Raw genomic sequence first — 24,575 nt, forward strand, 5'->3', positions numbered from 1 at the left:
TAGGCCCATTAAAAGCCCATGTAATAATGGCGCCAAAATCGAGTGTAGTGTCCCGCCTAATTCATCTCTCTACTCACTAAGAAGCGCCGAAAGATACCTCTCACTCCGTCTCTCTCAGTTTCCCGATCAGCCATGGCTTCCGACTCTTCTCCCGGAAACCCCAACAACGGTACTAACTCTATTCCTCTCTCTGTCTATCTCTATTTACTTCTGAAATTGTTTCATGATTTTTGACCAATCTCACTACTTCAGGTCCTTCTTCTCCCGGAGAAAACGCTTCAAGCCCTATCGGAAGCACTTACTCTTCCCCCGCCGCTCTCCGCCGTCTCCACCGAGGAAGGTCCTCTACTCCCACGCAATTCGCTACTCCTCCACCACGTGTCCCCTCATCCAATTCCACTCCTCCGACATCTCGTCCTTCCGCCGCCAGATCTAGAGGAAGAAAAGTACGCGGCAGCGGAGGCGAAGGCGGCGGAGGAGACCCAGGGACACCATCTTATGCTGACGAACCGATGCCTTCTTCAGATGACGGTGAAGAAGACGGCGCCGACGATGCTACTCCGACTTTCGTTTGGGGTACTAACATCAGTGTGCAGGATGTTAAATCTGCGATTGAATTGTTCGTTAAGCATTTTAGAGAAGCTAGAGAGAAGAGTGATGATTTGTTTAGAGAAGGGAAGTATATGGCTTCCATACGCAAAGTGATTGAAATTGAAGGAGAGTGGATTGATGTTGATGCCTTTGATGTGTTTGATTATGATCCTGATTTGTACAACAAGATGGTTAGGTATCCCTTGGAAGTTCTCGCCATTTTCGATATCGTGCTGATGGATATTGTTTCGACGATTAATCCTTTGTTCGAGAAACATGTTCAAGTGAGGATTTTTAACCTCAGGACATCTACTTCCATGAGAAATCTCAATCCATCTGGTTAGTATAGTTCAATTTTTTTGTTTCTTGGTTTCCTATAGTGGCTAGCTTAGCTTATGTTTGGATGTGTGGTTTTGTTTCGTTAGATATCGAGAAGATGATCTCTTTGAAAGGTATGATAATTCGGAGTAGCTCTATCATTCCTGAAATCAGGGAAGCTGTGTTTAGATGCCTTGTTTGTGGATACTTCTCTGACCCCATCATCGTTGATAGAGGTAATTTAATCACTTGGACTTATCGTTTTCTGTATATATCTGCATAGTTTCTCCTAATGTTTGGTTTGATTGTTAGGCAAAATAAGCGAGCCTCCAACTTGCTTGAAACAAGAGTGCATGGCCAAGAACTCCATGACACTGGTGCACAACAGATGCAGGTAAGTTTTAGGCATATAATTTGTCATTTTTTGTCTGACTCTTTTTAAAATCTTGCTATTTACCTTCATCATTTGTGTATCAGGTTTGCCGATAAGCAGATTGTTAGGCTTCAGGAAACGCCTGATGAGATTCCAGAAGGTGGAACACCTCACACAGTTAGCTTGTTGCTGCATGATAAGCTAGTTGATAATGGAAAGCCTGGTGATAGAATTGAGGTAAGTGCAGTAATTTTACGAGGGTAGTACATGTGTTACTATGTTTCTGGTTGACAAACAAAGCTTGTTATCTGGATAGGTCACTGGAATTTACAGAGCAATGACTGTCCGAGTGGGGCCTGCTCACAGGACTGTGAAATCTGTGTTTAAGGCATGTCATCTTATTTTCCTTCTGATATTAATTCCTGTTTATTCTTATAACGTTCTGACATTGTCATTTATGCTTTCTTATGGACGTTGAGTACAGACCTACATCGATTGCCTTCACATAAAGAAAGCAAGTAAGTTAAGAATGTCTGCTGAGGATCCTATGGATGTTGACAATAGTCTGCGTAGAGTCGATGAAGATGTCGAGTTAGATGAGGAGAAGGTTCGTCATCTTTTCAACTAGATAGATGTTTTTTTCTGTAACTTATTCCTTCGCCCCTCCATTCCAACCAAGTTTCATTTTAATTTTCAGCTGAGGAAGTTTCAGGAACTCTCTAAACAACCAGATATATATGAGAGACTTAGTAGATCACTAGCACCAAACATCTGGGAGTTGGATGATGTTAAAAAGGGTCTTCTGTGCCAGGTGATGTAACGCTTTTGATATTTGATTATATTTAGCAAAGTCTAAACAACATTGGTTCCTTTTACTGAGACAAATTCTAATTTGTGAAGCTTTTTGGAGGAAATGCTTTGAACTTGGCATCTGGTGCTAATTTTCGTGGTGACATTAACATCTTGCTTGTTGGTGACCCTGGTACAAGCAAGTCCCAGCTGCTCCAGTACATTCATAAGCTTTCACCCCGTGGAATTTATACAAGTGGGCGAGGTAGCTCAGCTGTTGGTTTGACAGCTTATGTAGCTAAAGATCCTGAGACAGGAGAAACTGTATGTTAATCTTGTCTTCAATCTTTTTGTACTCAGCTGGCTTTTTCGTTGCATTTTCACTTTTCAGTGTCTTCTTAAACATGACCTTTTAACGTGAATGCTACATTCTTTAGGTTTTGGAGAGTGGAGCTCTTGTTCTTAGTGACCGAGGTATCTGTTGTATTGATGAATTTGACAAAATGTCTGACAGTGCGAGGAGCATGCTTCATGAGGTTTGTTGCTTTATTTTTCTTAACCTTGCTCAAATTCGTAGCTCACATTTTCTGGGTGCCTCTTGAAAATGTGGTATCTTGTACATAAGATTTGCATTACTGATCAACATTGTTTATCTGTCAGGTGATGGAACAGCAGACTGTTTCGATAGCAAAGGCTGGTATTATTGCATCTCTAAATGCCCGAACCTCTGTGTTGGCGTGTGCAAATCCTAGTGGTTCACGCTATAATCCCCGGCTTTCTGTTATTGAGAATATTCACCTTCCTCCAACCTTGCTTTCTAGGTATGCTGCAATCCTTCAAACAAAGTGACATTATTTTTCTGAGGGCAAATTATTCCCTCATCTTCATCACCGTTGGTTTTACTAATTTTATCTCATTTTGCTTCTTAGATTCGATTTGATCTACTTGATTCTTGACAAGCCCGATGAGCAGACTGACCGAAGGCTTGCGAAGCATATTGTGGCCCTACATTTTGAGAATGCCGAGGTCTTATATTATATCTTTTGTCAGTGTGTATGATATGTTGTCAGATATTTGTGTTTTGCTTTTATCTTACTTCATTGGTATCATTTTGTGTCAATCTGCAGAGTGCTCAGGAGGAAGCTATAGATATTACTACTCTGACAACGTACGTTAGCTATGCCCGCAAGAACATTCATCCTAAACTATCAGATGAAGCTGCAGAGGAGTTGACCCGAGGATATGTTGAGCTGAGAAAAGCAGGGAAGTTTGCCGGTAGTAGCAAAAAGGTGTGCCCTCAGAAACTTCAATATGTTTCCTACGTTGTAACCAAAGCTCATAAAAAGGCTATGATTAGTCTAACGCCTTGAAACTCTCTGAATCTTGGCACAGGTCATAACAGCAACTCCTAGGCAGATTGAAAGTTTGATCAGACTTAGTGAGGCCTTGGCGCGGATGCGCTTCTCCGAATGGGTTAGTTAAACACTCGTATTTTAAGTCTTTGATGCAATTTCCTTTCGTCGTTTCAAACAAGCTGAAACGGTTCTTGCGATGTATAAAGGTCGAAAAACATGACGTGGACGAGGCATTCCGACTTCTCAGAGTTGCAATGCAGCAATCAGCAACAGATCATGCCACAGGTAATTTCTTCACAGTAACTTTCAAACCCATTATATGATCATGAGGATAAATATTAGCATTCAATACCAACTCTAACAATAAAACACCTGTATTAATTTTGGTGAAGGGACCATTGACATGGACTTGATAAATACTGGAGTGTCAGCAAGTGAGAGAATGAGACGTGATATCTTTGTGTCGTCAATTCGAGACATAGCTCTTGAGAAGATGCAAATAGGAGGATCATCAATGCGCTTATCCGAGGTATTCATGCTTTGATCCTTTATTTTCCTTATTTGCTATATTCCCCAAAGCAAACAAATCATTCTACTTTAAGAGAAACAATTCTAAGTACAATGTGAAATGTTGTGCAGTTACTGGAAGAACTGAAGAAGCATGGAGGCAACATTAACACCGAAATCCATCTTCATGATGTGAGTCTCATCATTAATAAAATATTGTTTGCTGCATATCAAAAGTTTTGATCTTTCCATTAAAGGACAGAGGAACTAACAAAGTATTTGTTGTTGTGACGCATTAAACAGGTAAGAAAAGCGGTCGCAACGCTAGCCAGTGAAGGATTTTTGGTAGCTGAAGGTGATAGGATCAAGAGAGTATAATCACAAGATTCATGAAGAAAACTGTGGAAATTTAAGTAGGCATTATTAGTAGGATACCCATCTATGCCCATGTTTTAACTATTTGTGAATTTGTAATGAGATTTAACTTTTAAAAGATAATCTATCTAATACATTTTGAATGTTTCTTTTATATATAGTTTATCTTTAATTACTTATTAATTATCAGAAACTCTTAACTTCTAACTAGTAAATTATAAGTACATATGAAAAATAACATGCTATTGGAATTGCTCTCCATAGGAGTTAAACAAAGAGTATTATTGTTCATACTCATCCAAAAAGTAACCCCCAAAACATTGTGTTTGCTCCCATTTGCTATTTCTTAATTTTCCCTCATTTTTGGTCATTAGTTAAAAAGTAATATTGTGAAAGGCTAAAAAGTTAACGTTTTCTATTATTGAAAGTAAATATTACAAAATATTGACACAGGAAAAACGAAATTCTCATAAATACCACTACCGTAAGTATTTTTCCAAAAATACATTTATTAATTTTATTTTTTTTAAATATCAAAATTTGAAAATATGATATTTCCAGGAGTTTCTCTTGAACATGAGCAAAGGCAATTTTAGGTTTATTAACGAAAGAAGAAATGCATTGCTTCTAACTTAACTAGTCTTCACTTGTATAGTTGTATTCCCCTAAACTGAAATAATCGACTTAGTTATATTTTCGTATGATATCATACCTTTTTTTTTTTTTTTGTATTTTGGAAAAGTGATTTATAATCATTTTTAAAGTTTGGGCATTGCAATTACAAACTTTTTGGCATGAAAAGTTGGATTGTACAAAAGAAGAAAGTTAGTTAAAAGATTGAAACTGGGTCCTCGTATCGAACATTATTGGATTTTAGATAGATATGGTATGGTCTAAATGAGAAGAGATCATTCGTCAAAAAAGGTGAATAAGAAAGAAAGAAAAAAAGTGAACGATTCGATTGGTCTCTAACTTTTTTCGTCTCTTATTCGTTAAGGACGTGGAACTCGTTGCTCCTTACCTCTCTTAGTGCTTTCATCTCTCCCACTTAACCTAGTCTTCTTATTAAGTCAACTAGATTGTATATTTTGATACTGCCTAGGCAAATGATTCGGTTTGTCATTGATATTAATATATGATATGATTAACCCCAAAGCACATGTGTATATATATTTAAAAAAACGGATCGGATCACGGGTACTACAGTTTTTTAAAAAAATTTCTAGTTGACAAAACAAATAGTATATTAAACGAAAAAAAAAACAAAAATATTCATAAAAAAATGAAATAGTATAACTAACTAACTAATAAAAAGAAAATTTAAAGAGGTTTGTTTATAATTACACATATTGTTAGTGTAGAGTTGGAAGCTTGATAATATTATTCAAGATGAAAAGTATAATATATACATAATACATTAGGGTTTTAGGTATCTACTATTTACTAATATATCATTTACATATATATATATATATATATCCTATACACCCTTTCAAGATGGAGGAGAGGTCACTCCAATCTTGTTCACCATTGTAACAAACTTTGGGCGCTGAAGAGGTTTCATGAGGGCATCGGCTAATTGATCATCCGTCGAAACATGAGTGACGCGTAGTGCACCACTCTTTCCCGGATGAAATGATAATCAATAGCAATATGTTTCATGCGTGAGTGAAAGAACGGATTAGCACAAAGATAGGTCGCACCAACGTTATCACAATACACAACCGGAGCAGCAGGTAAAGTGACACCAAGTTCAGTTAGAAGAGAGCATATCCAGATGAGTTCAGCGGTTGCGTTTGCGACAGCTCTATATTCAGCTTCTGTAGCAGAGCGAGCAACCCCCTTCTGTTTCTTGGAGGACCATGAGATCGGAGTTGTGCCAATGTAAATAACATATGCGTTTGTGGAGATTAGATCCTCGCGATCACCACCCCAGTATGAGTCCGAGAAAGCGTGAAGTGTAATAGGTGTCGAGGGTCTCAAGAGGATACCATGTGAGGCAGTACCGGCGAGATATCGGAGAATCCGTTTAGCCGCCTGCCAATGCATATCCGTCGGAGAATGCATGAACTGTGCTAGTCGGTTGACTGCAAATGCAATATCAGGACGGGTGAATGCCAAGTACTACAAACTTCCTAAAACCATGCGATACTCCGTCGGGTTGTCATGAGGCTGGCCGGAGTGAAGCGTAAGGGACGGTTCCGGAGCCATTGGTGTGGACACAGGTTTAGCGTTCAACATATGTGTCTTTGTTAAGAGATCAATAATGTACCTTCGTTGCATAAGATGAAGTCCCTTGTGACTGCGGGTTGCTTTGATGTCAAGAAAATAGTGCAAGTCTGTTGGTTCTTTCAAAGAGAAACGCTCATCAGCCAATGTCGCAATGAAACCGGCAATGAGGCTATTGGTGCTGCCGGTGACGATAATGTCGTCAACATATACCAACGTGTAAACCACGTCCCAACCAGAACGATAAACAAACACCGATGTGTCGGCTAGGGAATTGTAAAAGCCCAGTCGCAACAGATACGTCTTGGGTTCTTGATACCATGCTCGTGGTGCTTGCTTCAGACCATATAACGCTTTTTTTAAACGGCAAACATAGTGAGGACGATCCTTGTCGACAAACCCGGGAGGTTGAGAGACATAAACTTCTTCCTGAAGCGTTCCATGTAGAAAAGCATTATTGACGTTGAGCTGTTTGATGCTCCAAGAATTACTCACCACCATTTGTAACACCGACTTGACAACCGGACTAAAGGTTTCAGAGTAATCAAGACCATATTCTTGGTTGAAGCCGCGAGCCACCAAGCGTGCTTTGTACCTGTCAAGCAAGCCATTAGGTAAATATTTCAGTGTATAAATCCACTTGGTGGGAATAATATTGTGACCAGGTTTTGGTGGAACCAAATCAAAAGTGTGAGCTCGTAGTTGTGCATTGAACTCGTCGCCCATAGAATTTCTCCAGTTCTCATCTCACATAGCCTGAGTTATAGTTGTGGGTATGGACGGTTTGGACATTGAAACAGAGAGGCTGAGTTTTGGGTTTGGCTTGACAATATTATTTTTCCGTCGGGTTTGCATTGGATGATTGTTGAGTAGTGGATTTGGTGGGTTAGGATTGTTTTGTGGTTGTGGTGAAGGTTGTGGTGAGAGTGGTGGTGAAGGTGGTGGTGAGAGTGGTGGTGAAGGTTGTGGTGACGGTTGTGGTGCAGGTGGTGGTGGGGAATGTAGTGACGGTGACGGTTGCGGCTCGGGAGGCGTATTTGGAGGAGATGACAATGGGGTTGCTGGATTTGGGTCAGGAATGGTTGGGCCTGACTGTGCAAGGTCTCTTAATGGGCCTAGTGATCCTTGGCGGCCAACCAGGTTGTTGCCTTCATCAACCCTCTCAATATCACGATCGGGAGAGAGCGATGTTGAGAGGGGAGACTCAGGCGACGACTGTGCAGCGTGACAGATTGCAACCGGGGGTTGTGACGACGGAGCTGTGACGAGTGGCCGGCGACCTACGAGAACAATTATGGGTGAGCTGGGAAAGACTTGATCCGACGGTGGTGTGACCACGGAAGGAGAAAGCGGAGACAAAAAAGGGAAGCTGGACTCAACAAATTGAACATGACGGGAGATATAGACTCTGCCAGAAGTGATATCAAGACAGAGATAAGCACTTTGGGTAAGAGAATACCCCATAAACACACATGGGAGAGAGCAATCTTGTAACTTGTGTGTGGTATAAGGACGGAGCCATGGGAAGCAGAGACTGCCAAACACGCGGAGCTTCAAATAATTTGGTGATTGCTGGAACAACTTAGCATATGGAGAGACATTGTGAAGGACTGGTGTTGGCATTCGATTTATCAAATACACCGTTGTTGCAAATGCGTAAGGCCAATACTGTTTCGGAACCGAAGCTTGATGGAGAAGAGTTAGACCGGTCTCAACGATATGGAGATGTTTGCGTTCCGATATGCTATTATGCTCAGGTGTGTGAGGTGGTGACGTGAAATGAGAGATGCCATGAGACGATAAGAAATTGCGCAAAGCGATAAACTCACCACCGTTATCAGCGTAAAGTGTCCCTATGCGTGCTTGAAACCAATTTTCCACCAAGGCTTTGAAAGCCATAAACGTGGGCTTGACCTCCGATTTTTGTTTCAATGGATAGAACCAGGTGTAGCGGGTAAAGTGATCCACAAGTACAAGATAATATTTGTAACCGTCATTGGACACAAGAGGTGACATCCAGACATCATAACAGATATATTGGAGTGGTTTTGTGGAGAGTATAGTGTTTGTGTAAAAAGGGATTTTATGACTTTTATTGATTAAGCAATGAGAACAAGGAAAAGGTTTATTTGTAGACTCAGGACATAGTAAAGAAAATTGAGAAACAATAGATTGTAAAATGGGTGGAGACGGATGACCAAGTCTGGAATGCCATGAAGGAAGAAAAGCTTTTGGAGAAGGAGAAGCAAATAGTGTAGTAGGAGAAATTGACTTCGGAAGTGGCCACTCGTACAACTCGTTTTTCATTCGGCCTTGGAGTAACTGGACCCCCGTTTTGAGATCCATCACGTGAAAATGGGCCAGAAAAAATGCAATAGACACATCATTAGAATTGCACAACCGGTATACAGAAATAAGGTTTTTAGCAATGTTGGGAACATAAAGGACATCATTTAAACGAAGAGGTTTAATAGGGGTTGAGAGAAAAGTGGAACCCGTATGCGAGATGTTGAGACCGGAGCCATCTGCTATGGTGACCTCCCCACCACCATTGTAGAGTTGATGGAGAGCCAGATTGTTCAAGTCGGTGGTAAGGTGATGTGTAGCACCGGAATCGAGCAGCCAAGGGTTGTTTGGTGATGGAGATCCCGTCGTAGCCAGATTCGCTCGTGGTTGCCATGGCAACGGATATTGACCACTTTGAAGTTGAAGCTGCGAGCACCATCTTGTATTGTGGCTGTGAACTCCACAAATTTGACATCGACCTTGATACCCTCGCTGTGACGTGTGACAAGGTTGAAACAGTTGTTGCTGCCAAGTCTGATCATTACAATGATTCGATCGTGACAGACCACGATTATGAGGATGACCATGAACATTGACCGCATTAGCATTCACAGGAAGAGATGAAGAAGAGACCAGCGCAACTTTTAACTTGTTCTCTTGATTGATCATCTTCTCCAAAACTTTGGAAAGAGACGGTGAGCTTTCACGACTCTCTAGTTGATCAACCACACTGCGGTAATCATCAGGAAGTCCCTTCAGAATACGTTCGATCTTGTCATCAAGCTCCATAGATGGGCCAACTGATCAAACCTAGTAGTGAGGCCTAGAAAATAATCTTCAACAGACTTGTCTCCTTTGGTCCAAAGGTCAATATGTTGCTTCACTTGCTGAATGTGAGAGCGACTGGGGGTTGCGTAGATTGACGAGAGAGTAGTCCAAACCTCGACCGATGTGGATGTGTTGGAGAGTAGTGGCTGGACAGAGTCGGTCATGGCACCGATGAGAGCACTGTATATGAGACGGTCTTGGCGTTTCCAGATCTTGTGCTCTGGATTATCGGTGGCAACACCCGCGACGGTGTTGGTGGGAGAAGGCGCCGCAATAGATCCATCGACGTAACTGGTGAGATCATAACCATCGAGAAGGGCTCGCACTTGACGACTCCACATCAAGAAGGTTGTGCCATTAAGCTTCGTCACATTCATCATGTTCACGTGAAGAACACTCTGTGAGTCCGTGACGGCAATTGTTTCACCGGAAGAGGTTGAGATGACAAACAAAGGAGAAGAAGAAAAATAAAAAGAGAAGCAGCAGTGAAAAATAAAATTTTAGATTAAGCTTTTAGGTATTGAAAGCTCTGATACCATGTAGAGTTGGAAGCTTGATAATATTATTCAAGATGAGAAGTACAATATATACAAAATACATTAGGGTTTTAGGTATCTACTATTTATTAATATATCCTTTAAATATATATATCCTATAGTTGGTTTATTTGATATGATATTATTGATAGAAAAATCATATATATAAAAGTAAGGTTTCACTCTCTCTTTATTGGTCCACTTGGCAATGCAATTTTAACAAAAAAATATATTTATTAAAACACAAATTAAAAAACAATTAATCTTCACATTTAACTCACATAATATAAAACTGAAATCATATAAATTCTCCTATAAATTATGTATTAACTTTATTTCTCCACTAAGTTGTATTAATTAATTGTATTAAAACAAAACAATAAATTAGAATTGTAACTCTTATTTTTTCTAAATGTAATTTTCAACACTTCTCTTCCTATAAACACTCATTATCTTATTCTCTTAGTCTCTCACTCTTTCGTTCTCTCATCTTCTTCCACTATTCTCAAATATCTTTTTTTGTTTTGTTTTGTTTTGTGTTTTTTTTCTTATATTATTGTTTTTTATGGGTTAAAAAAAATCAAATCAAATACGATTGTAAAAGCTTAATTTTAGAGTTTGTAGTTTGTATGATATGCATATCTTATATTGTTTTTTAATGTTTTAAAATGTTTATCTCCATTGTCTAATTTATATTAACATCTTATAAGTCATTATTTTCGTACTTTCTTACAATATTCACCACACAATTTAATATCTTTCTTGTTTTAGAAATTTAATATCAATTTATTATCTTTTTTGTTTTAGAAATATGTTGTCATTATGTCACATTTAATTGGTTTTTGGTTTTGAAACAACTTAGCCTTTGGTGAATGATGAAGAAGACGAAATGGATGAAGAAGAAACTCCTTTAACTTATTTTTGAATCGAATCATCATGGCTACATTTTGGTTGAAAGTGACCATGTTATTGGCATTTTGTCGATCGTTGGGCATAATTGGTGCAGTATGTCATGTATGGATTTTAATTCCACTTAAACGATTTACAATGTGTATTGTTGGCTAAGTTGAGAAAAAATAATATTAGGTGGGTGCTTGACACCATACGGGACTGTAGTTTTTTTTTTTTTTTTTTTTTTTTTTTTTTTTTTTTTAATTCTATCAGATTTGTTTTGAACAAGTTTATGAGAGAATCATATATATAAAAGTAATGTTTTGGTCTCTCTTTATTGGTTGATTTTCAATGTTTTCTAATTTTTTATTTTTTATTTGCTTTCTAATTACTTTAAACAATATTTAAGACCCAATAAACAAAATACATTAAACTCACACATTAAAATAAAATTATAAACGAAAATAAAATAAATTATGCATTAATCATATTCCACCACTCAATTTTATTCAAACACAATAAATTACTATTGTAACTTCATAATTCTAAATGTAACTTCCATAATTTCTTATCATATAAATAAGCATTCTCTCAATCTCTCATTCTCTCATATTGACGGTTTTGGTCTCTCCTTATTGGTTGATTTTCATTTAGTGTTTTCGATTTTTTTTTATTATTTTGTATTTGCTTTCTAATTTCTTTAAACAATATTTCAGACCCAATAAACACAATACATTTAATTCGCACATTAAAATAAAATTATAACTGAAAATAAAATAAATTATGCATTAATCATATTCCACCACTCAATTTTATTCAAACACAATAAATTACTATTGTAACTCCATAATTCTAAATGTAACTTCCATCATTTCTTATCATATAAATAAGCATTCTCTTAATATCTTATTCTCTCATATTGGCATTCTTTTACTATCTCATTTTCACATTCTCTCATTCTCTTTTAAAATATCTCTAATCATTTTTCATTTTTTTTTCTTATTTTTGTTGTATGGGTTGTAAAAAACAAATGAAATATCATTGTAAATTTTTAATGCTAAAATATCATTATAAATATCAACAAATATTCAACAGACTCAATTTGTTTTTGCTTCTAGAATCTGTAACAATACTCCTCATCATTTAGCTAAATTTGGTTATAATTCAAACATGTTTTTTCTGGATGTTTTTCACCTCCTATCTGGTTATCCAATCAATTGTATTATGATTATTACCATTCATCAATATAATTCATTTTTGCTGATTTTTTTTTTAATGCTAAATTTTAATTTTAGAGACTAGATATATATTTTACATTGTTCTTATTTTAAAAGATTCATGTCCATTATCTAATTTGGATTATTATCTTATAAGTAATCGTTCTCTCCTTCTCTCCCACCAATATCAAATGTTGTTATATCTCATGTGTTGTAAGAGTTTGATTCTGCATTTTAATTTAGAAATTATTATATATATATATATATATTTTACATTGTTCTATTTTTTAAAGATTCATCTCCATTATTTAATTTGGATTATCATCTTATAGTAATCATTCTCTCCTCCTCTCCCACCAATATCAAATGTTGTTATATCTCATATGTGTTGTAAGAGTTTGATTCTATATTTTAATTTAGAAAGTATTATATATATATTTAACATTGTTTTCAATTTTTATTATATTTCTATAAAAATAAAATATTTCTTTTATATTTTTTGCCTTTCTAATCTATTCATATTTATTTTTTAAATTTGCATAGTTAAATTTAAATTCACATATGTTGGTTTTAACAAAAAAATCAACTTTGTTTGAGAATTAGATGTTCCTATTTATTTTTAAACGATTAATGTGTAACATAATATATTAATATATATAAGCATTTTGTCATGCAATCACAAGTTCCATTTCCATTGCTTAACTCCATGGTTAAACTATAATATATGTTGTCCTATTTGTAGGAACAACAACATACTTATTTAATATATTTAAAAGAGCAGGTGATTAATCGAAATAAACATTTCTCCAAATTTTATAATTCAATTAGTGTGAGTGTACTTATTACTTTGAAAAACCTTTACATTGAAGTTCATAAAATCATATAAGAAAAAATGAAATACTACGTCACTTCAAATTTGGAAGAAAACACTTGGTATTCCTTTAAAAAAAAGTCAAGGCACATATAAAAATTTATTAATATTTAACTCACTTTAAAGGCATAAAAAGTCATTTAACTCAAAAATAACTTTTATCCAATAATTCCATACATTCCTCCCACAAAAAAAAACATATATATGTTAAAGATTATATTTAAATATTGCAAAATTTTTTAGTTAGCTAAACTTATAGTCACATATATACAATATATATACATAATAATGTATATTACTTATTAACACCATAATTCGACCCATTATTTGCTTAACTCAAATTTGGTTTCAAAGCCAACTAAAGAAAAATATAAACGATCTTATTGATATTAGACCAAAACATGGGCATACAAACATAATCACTTACACGGAAGGTAATTATTTTTTAAAAATAACTTATTATTACAACATCAACGTATGAAGGGTTTCCATAAGCAGCTAATTAGAAAAACTAAAATACAATAAATGTATTGGGAACAATATCAGTCAATGATAAGATTGGATCCTCAAAAGCAAAAAACAACATCCTCGTAATTCATAAAAAATAAACGCCACAATTGTACAAATCTAAACGAAATGGTATAAAGATATAGTGTATAAATACAAGTGACTGTGAAGCTCGTATATGCCTAATTAAAACGAAATAATACAAAAGAGAAAACGAAAAAGAATAAAAAATAAAAAGTGCCAACTACAGCACAATCCACGCGTTGCCTTAGGAAGCACCTAATAACTGTTAATAATAAAGCTAAATTTGTAAAATGATTGAATTACCCCCACTGTTTGCTACCATAAACACTTGTGAAACTAACTTTTGATTTTGGTGCTAACGCGATCATCATCATCCACATATGTGACATTTGTATAGATGTCTATTTCGTTACACACTACTATATAAATGTCACATTACGTGGATCAATCATACTGCACAATCGATGTGGGAATGGAATAAATCCTTTATCATTTGTCCAGCAATAAGCATATGCCTTGGTTGACGGCGACCAAAGCCTATTGAAGCATATCTTCTTTTTTTTAAGCATATCATTAATTATTATAATTTTAAAGATATATTGCGACTGGTTTATTTTAATGCTTATAAAAAGATTGATATGGATGTACTAAGAAAAATACTCATATTTATTTATTAAAAGAAAAAAAAATAACTATTATTTTTAATTCAGATCAGTGACCTAATGAAAAAACAATAACATCCAATACCCATATAATATCCTTATATAAGTAAAAGAGAAGTACAAGATCGTCAATGGGTCGGGTCAATTAAGTGTAAATAACCCGAAATTAAAGAATTGGATACGGGTGAGAAAAACCCGAATTATAAATATGGGTTACCCATTTACAACTGGAATAAATATCTCACCAACCTTATGCGCCAGTTGCTGAAACCATATAAAAAAAACAAATCTTTATCGGTTGTTAGACATTCCAAAAACTTATCCAATATTTACTATCCCAATAAATTTATTTCCTATACTTTAGGCAACTATTCAGCTTTATCAAATAAATTTCCCAATAATCAGTCCTAATGAATCTATTTCGCTGGGTATAGAATTCAACTGGGTTTAACGGATCTGAATACCACCAAAAAAATACATTGTTCGAAGAAAATAAACCAGGGATTTTGTTTCGAAGATATACAAAACTATGACCTATCATCCTAATAATTAAACGTAGGAATGTAAAAATGATAAAGGTAACCTCTCCGCCCATTTAAGCCCACAAATATACCCAAGTAGAAGGATTCATATGTAGATTTATATACCCACAAATATACTCAATTAGAAGCCCATAATTGTAATTATCTACATGCAGATTTATATTTCTACTACTAAAATGATTAAATTGAATTCTCTATCCTTTTGTCAAAATTCATTTCAAGAATATATGATTTTACGTAATACTATTTTATATAATTTTCTGTAATATTATTTTATAATCATCTTATATCAAATAATTATTTTTCAATTTATGAATGCAATCCTTTACGAGTTTGGTCCATCAGAATATATTGTGGCTGTGTATTCTTTACAAATACAGATTTTTATGAATCCAATCTTTTAGTGGGTTGGTCCGTTAAAATATACATTGTGAGTGTGTATTTCCTACAACTATTATATTTTTATAAATGCAATATTTTATAGGTTGTAAGTAGATTGTGATTATGTATTTTTGTTATAAACGCAATTTTGTACGGATTGGTTTGTCACGTATACACTGTATATGCATATTATTATAAATTTATAATTTTATACGAAGACAATCTTCTATGGGTTAGTCCGTCAAGATCAATATTATGAGTGTATTTTTACAAATGCAATCTTCGATAATATTTTACGTATATTCTAATTTCTACTGCAAATTATATTTATATAAATGAATATTTCCCCGCGCTGTAGCGTGGGTCCGATACTAGTAGTAATATATGATTGACAAATAGTAGAAAAAAAATCTTATCGGTCATTCACTTATACATTCCAATATAGGTGTACATTTCAACAAGTTCACACAAAATAAAATTGTAGTAAGAGACTAGATTCAATGGAACTTGGTGGGCTAGTAGTAGTACTCGAATTTAATTTTCTTGTCCCTCCACAAAAGCAGAAAATGAAAATAACACTTGCGTAGACTTAATAAGAGAGAGCGTTGGTTCAAAACTGAATGTTCACCCAGTGATTTTAGTCAGACTTTTACGCCACACTGCTTCTTTTTTTTTCCCTTCTAAACGGCATGATATTTTTAAATTCTTGAAACAAAATGCCAACATCAAGAAGTTGACGTCAAAAAAGAAAAAGATAGTTGACTAAAAATACAAAATACAGAATTAAAGAAAATAAAACACAAGAAAACAAAAGAGGAAGCATAGATTCGTGTGTCACGGACCAGACGATTTATATCATTAAATATAAAATCTTGCAACCGATCGTTCGTTTGGATCGTTCGTTTGTCTAAAGATACATTTTTTTTGTTTTGTTATTGGGTCAAACAATACACAAAGGTTAAGGATATGTTCATAGAATAATACCTTTTTTTCCATCGAAACAGTGTTGGCGACACGGCTCCACTAACGAATATTCCGTTCCTTCTTCTCAATCCCCCTTCATACATTTCCCCTGTCTCTTCCTTTTATAAGGTTTCATTTTCCCCTTCTTTATAGGAGAAAAAAATCTGAGAAAAAAATGGATCGTGTCGGAAAATTAGATTTGTTTTTCCTATGTTCTTGTTCTGTGTTTTGTCCTCAACAGTTTAGTGTTGCTTTGTAATGGAGGCATCACCAGTAGTTTTGTCAGAAAACTGGAGAAAACCATTGATATGCCTCTTAATAGCGATGTTTTTCGTGTTCCTTGTGGATACAATGCTCCTCAACAGGTTTCCACCATTTCCTTTCTATTTCTTATATATATATATATATATATATATATATATATTTCTAAAAACAAGATTTGTTTTGTTGTGGGTTCTCTGTTTATAATGATTTAAAGTTTGTAGCTTTCTGGTGGGTTTTGAGTTATCTTTTCAATATAATATTAGGTTTCTCTATAATCATCAATCTTTTTAACTCAGTTTTGTTGTGGGTTCTGTTTATAATTATTAAATTTTGAAGCTTTTTTGTTAGTTACCATCTCTAGAAGTGGTGGTTGGTGGTGTTTTTTTTTAAGTTTAATATTAGGTTTCACTTTTTTCTTTTGTTCTATTAGCAAAAAGTTATTATTTGGAACAATTCGGATTTGTATCAAGCTTTGCTTGTTGGAAGTTTTATACTAAAAGATATGTACTGCTTTTTGGTTTGTTTCTTATTTGTGATCTAAATGGGTTTCTATTTTTTTTGATTTGGGGGGGGGGGGGGGGGGTAAAAAGGTGCATATAACACAAGGTGATGTAGAAGGGAAGGCAGTGATAGTTTCTTGGGTCACACAAGAAGCTAAAGGATCTAACAAAGTCGTTTACTGGAAAGAGAATAGCTCCAAGAAGCACAAAGCCTATGGCAAAACCAATACTTACAAGTATTACAATTATACTTCTGGTTATATCCATCATTGCCCCATCAGAAACTTAGAGGTCCATCATCATCATCATCATTATTGTCATAACATTTGCTGTTGTTTGTTGTTGTTATCTGATGTTGTGGTCCTCTGTTTTGCAGTATGACACCAAGTACTATTACCTAGTAGGTGTGGGAGAAACAGAGCGTATGTTCTGGTTCTTCACTCCTCCTGAGATTGGTCCTGATGTTCCCTACACATTTGGTCTTATTGGTACTGTCTGTCATCATGGTTTTTAAAAAAAGGCTATTTATGCTCCTCTGGCATGGACTTGATCTTGTGTTGCAAATTGTTGTTTTGCAGGGGATCTTGGGCAAAGTTTTGACTCAAACATAACCTTAACACATTATGAGAATAACCCAACAAAAGGGCAAGCGGTTTTGTTTGTTGGGGATATCTCATACGCTGATAATTATCCATATCATGACAACAGGAGATGGGACAGTTGGGGAAGATTTGCTGAAAGAAGCACAGCATATCAACCCTGGATTTGGACCACTGGAAACCATGAACTCGATTTTGCCCCCGAAATTGTAAAGGCTTCTTCTTTCTTTTTGCTTTAGGCTTAAAAAAATGCTATAAGATCATTTAGTTAGACTAGGCATTACATGGACCAGACTGAGATTGTGATGGATTGTTATTATGAAATGTGCAGGGGGAAAACAGACCGTTTAAGCCATTCAAGCATAGGTACCGCACTCCTTACAGATCATCAGGCAGCACAGAACCATTCTGGTACTCGATTAAGAGAGGACCGGCTTACATAATCGTGCTAGCTTCATATTCAGCATATGGCAAGGCATCTTAAAAGTCTTTGAGCCTTTTCGTGTGATATTATTAAACCAAGAGTAAGCGGATCTGAAATATTCTTATCTTTCTTGGACGACAGGAAAATACACGCCGCAATACCAATGGCTCGAAGAGGAGTTCCCAAAGGTTAACAGGTCAGAAACTCCGTGGTTGATCGTTCTTATGCATTCACCATGGTACAACAGTTACGATTACCATTACATGGAAGGCGAAACCATGAGGGTGATGTATGAGGCTTGGTTTATCAAGTACAAAGTAGATGTTGTTTTTGCAGGTCATGTCCACGCCTACGAAAGATCAGTAAGATCTATAACTTTTGGCTCATCATGTTTCTTTTAAACTATAGATGCTGAGAAATGCGAGCTATTGTGAAACCAGGAACGTGTATCAAACATAGCTTACAATGTGGTTAACGACATTTGCACTCCAGTCAAAGATCAATCAGCTCCGGTTTATATCACCATTGGTGATGGAGGAAATATCGAAGGATTGGCCACTAAGTAAGCTAAACTATTAAACATATCTATCTGTCCAGTGGACACAAGTTTCTAGTAGAATCTAAAGATGAGTTTGAATGGTGTTTTTTTGTAGAATGACTGAGCCTCAGCCTAAGTACTCTGCCTTCAGAGAAGCCAGCTTCGGGCACGCGATATTCTCTATAAAGAACAGGACACACGCACGCTATGGATGGCATAGGAACCAGGATGGTTACGCCGTGGAGGGTGACAGTATGTGGTTTTATAATAGATTCTGGCATCCCATTGATGATTCTCCTACTTATGATTCTTGAGAACCAAAGAATCTGATTTGTTGTATCTCTATCATTCAATAACCATTAATAAATGCAATGTGAGTGAGTTTTTGTGCATGTCCTTGTTTAAGACCAAACGTACGTTAATCACACACAAAAATGTGGTAGAATGATATTCCTGCATTGTAGAGTTGTGTCTTTTCTCATTATTTCTTAACTCATAATTTCCATCCCAATAGTTATGTTTAACTAAATGTTTACGTCTTATGAACTCTATATATATATTTGTCTCTTTCATGCTAAATCTAAATAATATGAATTTTATTATCTAATATCCAGACATTATTTTACAATCTAAATGAAGATAATCATATGGTTGCATATGTTCAGCTCCTCTTATGGGTTGAATCGAACTGAATCTATGTTTAATATGAGACACATGAGTAGTAGCCAGTATCTAACCACCAAGTATTTTTAGGCACTTCGACAAGGTTCAATTTAAAGCAAACATAAATATGTTGCGTACATTTCTTTTCGAACCAAGTCTTTCTTTTCGGACAGTCTTTCTTGAAGTGTCCCATTTTCTTGCAAAAGAAACACTTCCTTTCCTTCTGAATTTGACTTTTGGGGCCTTTCATTAAAGCTTTATCCTTCATTTTATCCTTCCTACTTGGTTTTCCTTTTTTGCTGCTAGCATTTCCATAGCCCACAAGATTGACAACATGATCATTCATTTTCTTAATTCTTCCTTCCTCTTGAAACAACATAGTCTTTAACTCCTTAAAGTCCCATTTATCTTTAATGGTGTTGTAATTCACCTGGAACTGGCTAAACTCAAAGGTAGAGAGTTCATAATGGATTGGACCAAGAAATTTCATGAACTTCCATTTCCAAGGTTGACAACATTGCTGCCAAATTGAACATGTGGGTCACATGATCATGAATTGGCTTAGACCAGTCAAACTTTAGTAAGCTCATTCATGAGTCTTCCTATAATCGATGTCAGCCAAATCAGACTGTGAACACTCCTTAATTCTCTCTATGAATTCCCTTGCTTTCTCTGTTTTAGGCATAGATGACTTAACACTTTCTGCCATCATCATTCTCATGAGGTTCAAACTCAGCCTGTTAGATCGCTCCCAAATATCATAACGAGATTTTTCAGTTTCAGAGCTATCTCCTGTAATGGCTGCAGGTTCATCATCCACTAGTATTGTAGAGTCTAAAGCCATTATACCCAATGCAAACCGGATCTGATCGGACCATTCACCGTATTTCAGTCCATTGAACTTCATGACAGAGTTAGCAAATGCATACAAGTTTGAAAAAGCTGCAAAGTAAACATACTTACCTATTAGTGCTTTGACACTTTTACATAGACTCTTAAGGTCTAACTTAAATTTAATGCATAAATTTAAATTACTTTTGGACAATATTTAAATACAAACACTTTTAACGACGCTAAAATTATAATTTTATAATTAATCAAATCACGTATTAATCAACTAAATTTGTTACCTTTGATTATACATATTATTGACTATATTGAAAATGATTATTATTTTTTTCATATTATTAACTATATTCAATGATCCACTTTTGGGTGATCTCCAAGAATATAGATAACAAAATAATTGATCAATCAAAAAAAATTTATGTCATATTTTTTAGCATCTCTTTAATCATGATCAATTAATATTTTTTAAATTTCAATATGTATATGTAATACAAAAAGGCCACTTTGATGACTAACAAGTTATATACAATATAAACATTAAAATATTTAATTATTTAATGAGTATAAATTATTTTATATGGTGTTAATATTACATAACACAAATTACCCGGTTATTAAAAAATATTGCAGCGGAAGCATACTACATAAATTCAAAATTCTATAATTGAAACTTCACATGCAGTAACAGTCAACAACAAGAAACCCATAAATTATTAAGATATAAGACCTCCAAATGCACACTTAAACATATGATGCATGCTTTGATAATCTGATCAACTTAAAACATATGATTTCATAATAATATATTTTAATCATAAATGACCCAGATTCTTTCAACTTTAGTGTGTAGGTGTTGGGTTTCGCCGATCAAAGATCTACGAGTGAAGCCCCTTAAAAAGTGATCTAAAGGAAGTCATTGTGGGCCTTCAAAGGCCCAGGAGGCAAAGCCTAACAAGGAAGGGTGCCGAGTCGAGCGAGAGAGTAGATCTCGGGGTGAGTTGAGAGGATCGTGGAACGAGGAGATATCACCGGAGAAGATCCAGGGGTTTGCGTTAGAATTTACTCGTATAAATACCTCGAGATAATTTGTAAATGGCATAATTGTAACTTCTCCGACTAAAATATTAATACAAATCCAGTTTGTCATTTTTTTGTTGTTCTTATTGATTTCCACCGAAAATATGCCCCCAGATCTGACTTTATCAACTAAGTTCATTAGGTTGTGGTTTTTAGCACATACGATGTGTTATACAAATAAGACAAAATAAAAAAAAAAAACCCCAGAAACTCTACACATGATTCTACGAGAATCTTCATGCACACACATTATTCAAAGTGAATTAAACAGTTATTTAAGAATTATGTTCATTCATGCATGTAACAACTTAGAAGAATATGACAGTTACTATACATGCCTTGTACGTACGGTTACGTTGATTAATGCACACAAACCATTAAACACTAGATTTTCATACCGTACGTTAGATGGTGAACTAAACAAATCTAGATTGCTTTGATACCAAATATAAATTCAGATTTCTATATTCATGAAATCTATACATTTCAAAGATCATTTAGACTTAATTTAATTCAACTATAAACACTTTCTTAGAGAAGAAGAAACACTAACCTTTAATCTCTATTGCTTGGTTATGTTTGATGATGGATCCAAATTTTCAAATGATTTTTCTCCTCCCTTTGACTTTTCTCTCTTCTGATTCCTTTGATGGACAAGGAATCCACACTCTTCTCTCTTTCTATGTTTTTATTTTTCTTTTGTTACGACACCCTTAAAGTTAATATGATGTTCGTTCACTTCTTATATGTGACCAAACGTCACTAGTGAACCCACGTAACCATCCACATAACCATCCACATAACCATCACTTACTTTAACAACCACTTAATAACATATGCATAACAACCTTTCATGTAATTAATATAATACTGCAGATTAATTACACGTTATCATATATATACGAATAACATAGAAAGATATTAACTATATATATTGGTAAGGAAAGAGGGTTATTAATACATCCAAAACCGATCCATCACGATGTCGTCTTATATATTAGAATTCATAAACGTTAATATGAACTTGAACTTTATAATTAAACCTAAAGACATATAGGCCACATCGAATATAAATGTTCTTATAGTCGTATCATCCGTTGTAAAAAATTGGGTACCATCAAAACAAACTCAATCCAGCATTTGTAACATCCGTGAACCAAATTGTGGATTTTTGGAGTGGGTGTTGATCGACACCAAGAGGTGTGTCGATCGACACACCATCAATTCCAATTCGACCAAGTTGATTTAAATTGCCGTTTTGGTTCAGTCTAGTTTAATTGGAAATCTCTAACCGACATATATAAAGCAGATTCTAGAGAGAAGAGAGAGTGTTCTTGGGAGATTATGGAGATTCTAAGCTGGTTTGGTGAGATCTGTTCATGTGGAGTGGAGATCTTGTGCTAGGAACGAAGGAGAAGCCTTCTAAGTGTTGGATTCGTCAGTTTGGATCAGGAACTTTCTGCAAAAGAGGTGAGTGTTTGACCGTGGCTGATCTAAGTTTGAGAATCCTTTGTTTTGCTTGTTTTGTGTCTGTTTATGTTGTTTGCTTGTATGCATGTGGTTGGTTGTTTGTTCCCATGAGTTTCCAAAGCTTTTGGGGGAGTTTTGGACGATTTGGAGGTTTTGGGAAGCGGTTCTTCGACTTTCGACTTCGAGCAGAATGTGTCTGCAGAGTCGGTGTCGATTGACACCAGGTCAGTGCCGGTCGACACCAATCTTTTCAGCAGCAGCTGATACTTGTTTTCATGGTTTGTTTGTGTTTGGTTGTTGTTTGTTAAACATTGGTTTCTCGGTTGCTTGTGTGTGTAGCTCAGTAGATGGGAGGACTGCCTCACTAAGTATTTGTGATAATACTTACGCATCTCAATTGTTGTTTGTAGTGTGCAGGTATGTGACGTGGAATCACGGCGATGAGGAAGGGATGATCTAGGGTCTCATGATTTATGTTTCTGTGCATGTTGTTGTTTTGTTAGATTGGTTTATATTGGTTAACAGTTTGTGTTATAATTGAATATTATGAAATTTAAAACTTTTAATATTCTAACCTTTTTTTGGACAAATAACTTGCAATTTTTTTTTTGTTGACCTTTTATATTAAAAAGCCCAACACGGACAAATACAAGAGTACAAATTTAGACCCAACAAGCCACAAATTGCAATACATATGAAGATAAGCATTGAAAAATAAAGGACACGTGTATAGCAACGTGGCAACTTCTGCGTAGATCTGTGTTCCACACACGACATCGCCACCGACTCAAGAAAGCTTCCTTCACTAGAATATTTCACCGCCGGCCGATTCTCCAAGCTTCTGCACAGATTTTCTATTGTAGATAGCCTTCAATTTGTACTGATCACCTTTTGCTAAAAGTTTCCGGACGTTATTGACTGAATTTAAACTTTGTTCACCGGAATTTAATCTTGATTGATCGAAACCAAAGTATTCTTCAGAGAACTATCTAACACGACAAGGACTCCAAATCTTCATACTCCACTTCTCTCAACGGCAACAACTTGAATCAACACGGCCAAAGAGAACCTTCACTCAATATAAATCATCTATGGATGAGTGAGGATATTACCATTGAAGATTCAAGCACAGCACAATAAATTTCAGTCAAAAAACTTTATGATTTCAACACTTCCTCGATATTAAAGCGCTGAACTGAAGAACAAGCAAAAGACTTTAAACAAACTAAACCGACAAAACGTCGGAACTAGATCCGGACAAAGCCAGAAAACCTAAACAAAAAAACTAACCGACATACAATCGGAAGATCTTTGATGTTAATCGGACGAACAAAAGATACAAAGCTTTCTCTCTCTCAATAATAATAATCCAAGAGAGTTAAGAGAGAGAAGCTCAAATAACTTGTAATTAAAAAGTAACAACGAACACTACCTAAATATTTATGGGAGATTGACACTATGACACACTTTTGATGAAAATGTTTTCATTCTAGCACACTTTCTATCCATGAGGCACTTTTTTACAACTTTTTACACTATTCACATAAATTTTTGACTATTTTGCCTTCTACATATAACAAGAAAATGAGATAGAGAGTTACAATCAAACTAGAGTTTAAACAAAAAAAAAACGTGGGGACTATTTTTACTATCAACTAAAATAAATTTAAATGTTTTTTTTATCTCAAACACTTTTATGTCATATTTTTCTATTCTTCTCTTTACTTTTTTTTTGTTTCTCATATTTTTCTTCACTATTTGTAAACACTTTATTTAATTATTATGACATATATATATGGTTTATTTTTTGTGATTCATTATAATTATATTTTTTTCTATATTTTAAGATCCATTTTACTATGCTTAAAATGAATAATATGTATAACTATTCATTTATAGTTTAATATTTGTTCATTATTATGTGGATACTTAAAGTGTCTTATTAT

General features: G+C 35.1%; 2 protein-coding genes across 3 annotated transcripts; both read left to right on the forward strand.

The window, feature by feature from the left end:
• The first annotated feature begins 10 nt into the window (after nt 1-10).
• Nucleotides 11-4,462, forward strand: LOC104792288 (DNA replication licensing factor MCM4). The gene is made up of 18 exons (XM_087459251.1): nt 11-169; nt 253-930; nt 1,017-1,145; nt 1,222-1,303; nt 1,387-1,519; nt 1,599-1,670; nt 1,767-1,889; nt 1,980-2,093; nt 2,183-2,395; nt 2,509-2,607; nt 2,732-2,892; nt 3,001-3,097; nt 3,199-3,360; nt 3,464-3,544; nt 3,633-3,711; nt 3,819-3,955; nt 4,066-4,125; nt 4,237-4,462. Exons 1-18 carry the CDS (start codon nt 133-135, stop codon nt 4,309-4,311), a joined length of 2,532 nt encoding a protein of 843 aa, XP_087315377.1. The 5' UTR covers nt 11-132; the 3' UTR covers nt 4,312-4,462.
• Nucleotides 4,463-15,884: 11,422 nt separating this feature from the next.
• Nucleotides 15,885-18,962, forward strand: LOC104792297 (purple acid phosphatase 10). Of its 2 annotated transcripts, none has more exons than XM_010518419.3 (8): nt 15,885-16,610; nt 17,100-17,300; nt 17,386-17,497; nt 17,588-17,817; nt 17,940-18,078; nt 18,174-18,394; nt 18,473-18,594; nt 18,686-18,962. In XM_010518419.3, the coding sequence occupies exons 1-8, from the start codon at nt 16,554-16,556 to the stop codon at nt 18,882-18,884; spliced, it is 1,281 nt and encodes a 426-aa protein (XP_010516721.2). In that variant the 5' UTR covers nt 15,885-16,553; the 3' UTR covers nt 18,885-18,962. The 2 variants fall into 2 exon arrangements, 1 of the variants encoding a protein (XP_010516721.2); XR_015562352.1 differs by having other exon boundaries at nt 16,077-16,610; nt 17,940-18,083.
• The last annotated feature ends 5,613 nt before the right edge of the window (nt 18,963-24,575 follow it).

The sequence above is a fragment of the Camelina sativa genome, chromosome 1 (genome assembly GCF_030686135.1).
Source record: "Camelina sativa cultivar CO46 ecotype springtype chromosome 1, ASM3068613v1".
NCBI classification, from domain to species: Eukaryota; Viridiplantae; Streptophyta; class Magnoliopsida; order Brassicales; family Brassicaceae; genus Camelina; species Camelina sativa.

Excerpts from the sequence above, each read along its gene's own strand:
- LOC104792288 (XM_087459251.1), top strand. The coding sequence starts at position 133 with ATGGCTTCCGACTCTTCTCCCGGAAACCCCAACAACG. Across the intron at positions 2,396-2,508 it reads ATCCTGAGACAGGAGAAACT|GTTTTGGAGAGTGGAGCTCT; the intron begins GTATGTTAATCT and ends TACATTCTTTAG. Across the intron at positions 3,098-3,198 it reads TACATTTTGAGAATGCCGAG|AGTGCTCAGGAGGAAGCTAT; the intron begins GTCTTATATTAT and ends GTCAATCTGCAG.
- LOC104792297 (XM_010518419.3), top strand. The coding sequence starts at position 16,554 with ATGCCTCTTAATAGCGATGTTTTTCGTGTTCCTTGTGGATACAATGCT. Across the intron at positions 17,498-17,587 it reads CTACACATTTGGTCTTATTG|GGGATCTTGGGCAAAGTTTT; the intron begins GTACTGTCTGTC and ends GTTGTTTTGCAG. Across the intron at positions 18,395-18,472 it reads TCCACGCCTACGAAAGATCA|GAACGTGTATCAAACATAGC; the intron begins GTAAGATCTATA and ends TTGTGAAACCAG.